The following is an 8,561-nucleotide window of genomic DNA, read 5'->3' on the forward strand; positions in this document are numbered from 1 at the left end:
CTCGTGCGCCGACGGCTTTACCGACAATCGTTCTTCCCGCTCTTGCCGGGTCCTTTTCCTGTCGTTATTTCGTTTGTTACTAATTTAGTCAGATTCACGATATTTCAACATTCGCCGTTACAGCGAGTTTTTGGTTAAATACATTCGTGCAAAACCTAGTAGTACACTAAAGTTTACCACGGTAATTCTATTTGTACAGTAATGAATCAGTGCAAATGGTTCAAATGGCTCTGACCGCTTTGGGACTTAACTTCTGAGGTCATCAGTCCCCTAGAACTTAGAACTACTTAAACCTAACTACCCTAAGGACGTCACACACATCCATGCCAGAGGCAGGATACGAACCTGCGACCGTAGCGGTCGCGCGTTTCCAGACTGTAGCGCCTAGCACCGCTCGGCCATCTCGGCCGGCGAATCAGTTTACTTAGCTTGTTTCTGGTCGAATCTTGTAAATCATCTCCATACGGTATGTTGGCTTCGTTTTGTCTACGAGCATGTTAATTCTTGCTTGGCTGCAAAAAGTTATGGGTATTGCGTTCCTGTGCAATGCTAATCACACAATAAAACGATCGAAGTGGCGCAGTGGTTAGCACATTGTACTCGCATTAGGGAGGACGACGGCTCAGACTCGCGTCCGGCCACCCTGATTTAGATTTTCCGTGATTTCCTTTCCTTCCCCATTCTTCGATCATCCGATGGGACCGATGACCTCGCTGTTTGGTCCTCTCCGCCAAATCAACCAACCAATCACTAATTCTTATTCTTCTGTTACCATCAGCTAGTTGGTATATGCACATTCGTTAATAACAACACAAATGAACAAAGAAATCGTTACACCCACCTTTAATCCCAACAAACAACAGAATGGGTCATACACTTCTCCACACAAAAAGCTGTGACACACGCAGGTTCAAAGATAATAATGCGATACAACGATTTTCGTAGTTGCATTTACAAGAGTTTTCAAAGTTTATGTTATATTTCGATTTTTATGTCACTTCTTCAGATTTAAATGTGAAATAAGTAACATTATCGATAATCATTATTGACGTACTTGACATTTAAAGGTAAGAAATAAATGAGCAAATGTTTTAGTTAAGCCCGCAGCTCGTGGTCGTGCGGTAGCGTTCTCGCTTCCCGCGCCCGGGTTCCCGGGTTCGATTCCTGGCGGGGTTAGGGATTCTCTCTGCCTCGTGATGGCTGGGTGTTGTGTGATGTCCTTAGGTTAGTTAGGTTTAAGTAGTTCTAAGTTCTAGGGGACTAATGACCATAGATGTTAAGTCCCATAGTGCTCATAGCCATTTTGTTTTAGTTAACATTTTAATTAAAAGGTGTTTTTTACGTTTTTACGTAGACAAGAGAATTTGTTAGGAGAAAAAAACAGAGAATTAGTATATTTCCAGAAAAAATGTCTTCTGTATCGTGAAGTCCTAAACTTCGAATATCGCAAGGTCCAATACTTCGAGTATCGTGTGCTACTAACGTCACCTGACGAGTGGTATTGGCCGGTTCCAATACAGCGCGAAGCATTCGCGTCTGGAACAGAAAAGGGGAGGAGCGACAATGATACACAGAGTACCCTTCGCCACACACCGTAAAGCCATCGGCACACGGACCGTGCATCCGAACGTTGAGCGTTGAGCGTGCCAACTTTCTGACGTCATGGCGTGGAATAGCACGTTCGGGAGTCTTTCCGAACATGCAGAGCAATATCTGGCATGTCAGATATTATGAGCGTGCGTCTGAGCATTGACCAATGAGATGGCGCAACGCCACCTACGTCACAGGCACGCCGTCTCCCTTCAGTAAAGAGTTGTGAGGCGCCATATTGGCATTCATTTCAAGCCTATATGTATATATATATACCGTTCCGAGCACCAGAAAATTGAGAATCACTGCAAAACCCATTGTTAACTGTGTGATTTGTACCAATAAAATAATGAGAAACATCATATTCGTGGCAAAAGAATTATTGTAACTAGCTTATAATGAGAGTAGGCTATTTGAAGGCAGCAACACACTGAAGATCCACCGAAAACGCATTGTTCTTAGTACAATTTGTTATAATTAAATGTCAGTTAGTAACATATTTGCGATTAAGGTTTTTAGCAAGTGGTAAGATACTATGATTTGCAACGAAAGGTGTGATTTTGGTTTAGCGTAATGAATAGCTTCACTGTCCTGTGTTGAGTTTCTTTTTTTTTTTTTTTTTTTTTTTTTGGTTGGGGCGGTGGTTCGCGTCCTGACACAACCAATTTTTTTCCTAACATTCGCGTTTTTATTAGGTTCTGATCCTTTATTATTAGTTTAATATAAGTATAGACTATAATATTTGATGTTATGTAAATACAAGTTCACCTTTTTTTGAGGGGTGACATTGTTCGATTGGCTTGATCTACGGGACACCTTGCGCTACTTGTGTAAAGCTATTTTGCTCCTTTTTCTTTTACGCTTCGTAATTCACGCGTTGCATAGATGCTGCTACTGGGTAGGAACAGTGATCAAGTAAGACTGACCTTGTGGTTTTACTAAAATGTGGGAATGATGAAATAATGTTTATCTTATGCGGAGAAGTGTTCCAAATTTGTACCGCACTGTTTGTAATGGAACTATTATATGTCTCTGTCCTTACTGATTGGACGTGGTACTTTCCTTTTCGTGGGCGACGGAGGAAATGTGCGTTTTAATAGAGCTAACGTGGAAATTTTACGCGCGCCCGTTGAGTAAACAGTGTGGTTTACGAACTAGAAACATCCCTCAACTGCCGCTGGAGTGCGTTGCGATCGCGTATACCACGTTGAGGCCCACGTACCGTATGCACGAGTCGCATCATTCCTGGGCGTTCAGCAGCAAGTTGAACTTGGCACAATCAACGTGCCGTGTGCCGACGGCTTAAGCCGTCGGCACACGGACCGTGCTGTCGAACGTTAACGTTGAGCGTGCCAAGTTCAACGTGCTGCTGAGCGCTCAGGAACGATGCGACTTGTGCATATGGTACGTGGACCGCAACGTGGTATACGCGATAGCAACGCACTCCAGCGGCAGTTGAGGAATTGTTCTAGTTCGTAAATCACACTGTTTACTCAACGGGCGCGTAAAATTCCCACGTTAGCTCTATTAAAACGCACATTTCCTCCATCGTCCACGAAAAGGAAAGTACCCTGTCCAATCAATAAGGACAGAGGCTTATATAAGTTCCATTACAAACAGTGTGGTACAAATTTGGAACACTTCTCCGCATAAGATAAACATTATTTCATCATTCCCACATTTTAGTACAACCCAAAGGTCAGTCTTACTTGATCACTGTTCCTACCCAGTACCAGAATCTTTGCAACATGTGAATTACGAAGCGTAAAAGAAAAAGGAGCAAAATAGCTTTACACAAGTAGCGCCAGCTGTCCTGAGAGATTAAACCAATCGAACAATGTTACCCCTCAAAAAAAGGTGAACTTGTATTTACATAACATCAAATATTATAGTATATACTTATATTAAACTAATAATAAAGTATCAGAACGTAATAAAAACGCGAATGTTAGGGGGAAAAATTGGAAGTGTCAATACGCTAACCACTGCCCCAACAAACAACTCAATACTTGACAGTGACGCCACTCATTACGCTAAACCAACAACACACGTCTAGCATCTAACCATATTATGTTACCCCTTGCTGAAAACCTTAATCGTACATATGTTACTAATTGAAATTTAATTATAACAAATTGTACCAAGAGCCATGCGTTTTGGGAGGATCTTCAGTGTGTCGCTGCCTTCAAATAGCATACCCTCATAATGCGCAAGTTACAATAGTTCTTTGGCCACGAATATGATGTTTCTAATTATTTTATTGGAACGAATCACACAGTTAACAACGGGTTTTCCAGTGATTCTCAATTTGTTGGTGCTCAGAAACGGCATATGTACATATAGGCTTGAAATGAATGCCAATATGGCTCTTCACAACTCTGTACTGAAGGGAGACGGCGTGCGTGTGACGTAGGTAGCGTTGTGCCATCTGATTGGTCAACGCTCAGAATATCTGACATGCCAGATATAGCTCCGCACGTTCGGAAAGACTCCCGAACGTGCTGTTCCACGGTATGACGTCAGAAAGTTGGCACGCTCAACGCTCAACGTTCGGATGCACGGTCCGTGTGCCGACGGGGAGCGTTCAGCGGCACATTGAACTTGGCACGCTCAACGTTAACGTTCGACAGCACGGTCCGTGTGCCGACGGCTTAAGGTGGCTTGTGGGGTACAGGTATAGATGTAGAGGCAGGAGCTCGCGACCACCCTGTAAGCCAGGGGCGGGCAAACGTTGCACGCGGCTCATGAGCGCACAGCGCTGCACGTGTGCTGCTCGCGTGCAATCGTCAAACGGGACAGTGACGACAGCCGGCAGGTTGCGGCAGTGTAGTACTAGGCTAAGCTGCGGACGTTGATGCGTAGCGACCACTACGTAGTCAACGTTGTATTTCAAGAACCGGAAAATGCAGAGTGAAACAAGGAAACGGACAAGTGGAGATTTGCTACCTTTTAAAAAGTAATGGGAGAATCATTTTTTCTTTGTGCAAAAACGTGAAAATTCAAAATGTTTAACATGTGGCAGTATTCTCGCTGGTCAGCGGAAGTTAAGTATTGAAGGCCATCATAACAAATTTCACAAGGACGAGTACAATTTATTGTCGGATTCTGAGCGGATGGGGAAATTGACTGAGCTTAAGAAGAGCGATCTGACGACACTAGATGAATCTGTCGTAGTTGCTGTGGTCACGAGAGATCTGCGACTTCCTTTCGTCATGTCTCTCATGTAACTGATTTAACATTTTATGGAGCACCGTTTTCAATTTTTCAGGACGACAACAATAATAGCCCAGCGGTACGAGCTTAATATAGCGAGAGCTGGAAAACCATTTGCTGAATTAGTAAGTGTCGGTTAAGAGCAAACATCAGTGATGAAAAATTAAGTAACTGCTTGCGTTTGTCTGTATGTAGAAATTTTGTTCCACTCCACCTGTGATAATTAAATAAAATGTATCTTAGGTAATAGGTACTCTTTCAAACCACGATATATTTCAAGCACTACTACTACTAATCTTGTTCCTACATTCAATAAAGCAAGCTAGGAAACAAAACGCATTGCAGAGGAAGGAGCGGACAGAGGGTATGGTGGGGAGGGGAGATAAGCGGGTGGCCAGCTTGCCCCTGTGTGCACGCAGAACACCTGTTAGTTCCTGCCCGCCCCTGCTGTAAGCGGTGCACCTGCCAACAGGTACGTGATCCCGGCGGGCTTCAGAGGCCGCGTCACTTCCGGGTCCGGCGCGACGTCGCAGGCGGGCGACTCGACGCGCGCCTCCGCCTCCGGGGGCGGTCGGTCGCAGACGCAGACGGTGCGCGTGCTGCGGCCCCGCGTGCGCTCCGGTGACGCCGTGCCGGACAGCTTCGTGACCGTCACCAACAGCGTGGCGGGACAGCTGGCGCCGGCCGGCGGCGGGGGCGGCGGCGCCGCCTCCAGGGGGCGCGCGGGGCAGCCCGCGGCCTCCGGCGGCAAGTACACCCACACCTACTACTCCAAGTCCTCCACGTGCGGCTACTTCACCTTCTCCTGCAACGTCGTCTACGGCTCCAACGGCCGCACCAAGATCTGCAAGCCCAACCCGCCCACCAACCCAGACGGCACGCCGTGCTGCTGCTAGACACCTGCTCCGCCGTCCACTGAACGCAGCTCCAGATATGGGTCTTTCGAGATTCTACTTTTGTACTGTTCCCTGTCTCTTATTTCATACTAGTTCTCGCAATACTCAAACAGTGCTTACAAATCTATTACGTAACTGCATTAGCTGAACTGTAGCACCAGTCGGAGAAACATCTGCGCTATAGGAAAAAATGTATAAAAATAATACGGACGCTTTCATCTTAACTGATACTTTAGAAACAAGTATATGATCTCATTTTTGCTATCTGGGACATGTAACAGAATATTCAGTACGAATTCTCCGTTAAGTTCAATAGTGTCCACACTAAACAATTCACTAAGCACACGGTTCAGGAAACGATAACTACCTTATCGGTACCGAATAAATTTACTTTTTTTTTCATCTTGTTTACGTTATCTGACTACCTTTCAACTCTTAAACATTCAATTACGAATTGAACTTCTCGTTAATCGTTGTACGACGTTACTTTTGACGCTTGTAGTCACCTTTCGTGATTCTGTTTTTTTACATTTTTCTTCTTAGACTTAAGATGTCACATTTATGACGCAGTCTTCGTCGAACACAGTTCTTATCATTTTCTTATGCACAATAGCTTTCTAGGGTACTCCCTCTACATTTTACCTACATGCATCCACATCTTACATGTCATCTTCATACAATGATCTCAGCAGATCGCATTTTTCGTTGCAGTAGTGCACCCCCTTCATTTACATTCGCTTGTCATCATTTTTATCTCGAGCGCATTGAAAAGTGTCGTAGAGATCGATTTTTCTGCCCACAACTCTTACACTTCTTTTTATTTTTGCCTGATTCTCTGAACGTTTCTTAACTAGTGCTACGTTCCAGAATGTGCAGCACATTCAGATGGACCGTAAGCTACTAATTTCTTCGTTTGTCTAATTGCAGTGTCTCCTTTTTCTGATTCACATCGTTACATGCCAACTGGATCTCATTATTTAGGTGCTCCATTATTCTTTTTATGTTCGTTTTTCATCCTGTACGCATGCGATCATTGAAAGTTTCTATAAGAAAGCTTTTTGCACTTGAATATTTAACTGATCTCCATTTTGATTAACTCGTGATATTTGCTTTTCGAAACATTGTATCATCATATTAACGTCACAACTTCCTGCACGGCATTCATCTTTAAAAGTGAAAAATCAGTCTCCGGCAAATACCATCTCCTTCCACGTCTCTTTTGTTTCATCATGCAACAGCGCAGAGCATATCTACAAAAAGTAGAATATGCTTTTTTTCTAATTTTATATTTAATACTCATAAATGGGAATACAGAGTGGCACATGTCCCTGCCCAATGTCTCGTGCGTGTGCGAGCTCATTACGGAGCAGCACTAAATTTCTGTTACTAAATTTTACTCTGATCGTGGAACATTCATCTGCATAATTTACTAATCCGTAAAGAGCCAGACGGTAAGCACGCTTATTTGATAGCAATACGCAGCCGACCATCTCATAAAATATGTGCTGTCATCTGTGATTCCGCTTCGAATTGTTGGAAGAAATCATGTTACTAGTTTGTGTTATTATCATACTGACTAGCGTCCTCTGTGTCCATCACACAATAAAAGCTAGAGGAAAAACAACGAACATTTTTATAAAAGTTTAGTTGACATAGAATAGAAATGTAGTTAATGTACATTTTTATATTAAACTACGTTACTGTCTGTTTACTATGAACTCAGTACTGCCACATAATTCAGTGCAGTGAGTTTTGTACCAGTCTCTCACTAACGTACACTTGCGCCACTTTGCGTTATTTATAGTAGAGAATTTTAAGTGTCCTGTGATTTATAATTCTGCCAAATGTATATAGCATAAAGCAGTGAAATACACTTGTGACATCGATTAGACGCTAAAATGTCAAACAGTCCACAGTTTTGTAATGAATAAGCAGTATTTTGTCTAATGTTGTGAATTATAACTAAACCAAAACTATATGATGTTACCAATAAATCTCATGGATTGCTTCAGGATTTAAGGTAAATAAATAAACTGTACATTAACATTACCATTGTTCTGTATTTATTTGTCAGCTGTTGGCAGTTTCATTAGTATAGAGAATCCAAATATTTCGACTGTCTCTACCTTCTTTTATGTTGTGACTGTAGCTGTACATATTTGTAAATGCAAGAAAGACATGGAAACAATAGCACTTCTCTGGATTCATTGAAGGTAAGGTTATTGATTGTGCCATTTAATACCTTCGAACACTTACAATAGAATTTTTGGCTGCAAATTTTCAGTAACTTAGTTACACGTCGCTACCAAGTTAAGCCTATAGGGAGGGAACATAACTGTTCCTGCGCAGTAATGGACTATTAGATGCACGATGTGGCACGAAAATACTAGGCCAGTGTGGTTAATTTCCAGCAACCTTGAACACCAGCTAGACAAAAAACTATTTGTACAGTGAATCTTATACCGGATGTATCAACCAAGAGTTGTCAGGGGCATTTTCTCTGGTCTTTCGAGAGGTATTTGCAATTTCATTTTCGCAGTGTGTAGCTAGAGACAGGCCAAACAAACACTGCTCCTCATATCTCTCACGCAAAGCCCAGTGTCAGCAACAAGCATCTGTTTGTTAGTCTAGTGCGATATTCGTTTGGCGGTATGTATGAAGAGGAATATTAAAACGCTAAGAGTAATCAGTGCCCCAGCAGCGAATCAGGGAATCGTGTGCCGCTGTGGTTCGCTTTGACTGCTACCGCAATGCAGCAGCATTTCTCAGTATTACTGGAGTAGTTACTGTTAACCTTCTGGTTTACAGTTCCCGTTAACACATATCGCTAAACCGAATGTTGCACTAGACTAATTTGAGACC

General features: G+C 43.0%; 1 protein-coding gene across 1 annotated transcript in view; it reads left to right on the forward strand.

The window, feature by feature from the left end:
* Positions 1 to 7,748, forward strand: part of LOC126188135 (collagen alpha-1(III) chain-like) — a 212,571-nt gene extending 204,823 nt beyond the window's left edge. The window contains exon 8 of the mRNA XM_049929626.1: positions 5,276 to 7,748. Within this exon, the coding sequence (XP_049785583.1) occupies positions 5,276 to 5,699 (424 nt within the window). The 3' untranslated portion in view covers positions 5,700 to 7,748. The remainder of the gene's footprint in view (positions 1 to 5,275) is intronic.
* Positions 7,749 to 8,561: the final 813 nt, after the last annotated feature.

The sequence above is a fragment of the Schistocerca cancellata genome, chromosome 5 (assembly GCF_023864275.1).
Source record: "Schistocerca cancellata isolate TAMUIC-IGC-003103 chromosome 5, iqSchCanc2.1, whole genome shotgun sequence".
Taxonomy (NCBI): Eukaryota; Metazoa; Arthropoda; class Insecta; order Orthoptera; family Acrididae; genus Schistocerca; species Schistocerca cancellata.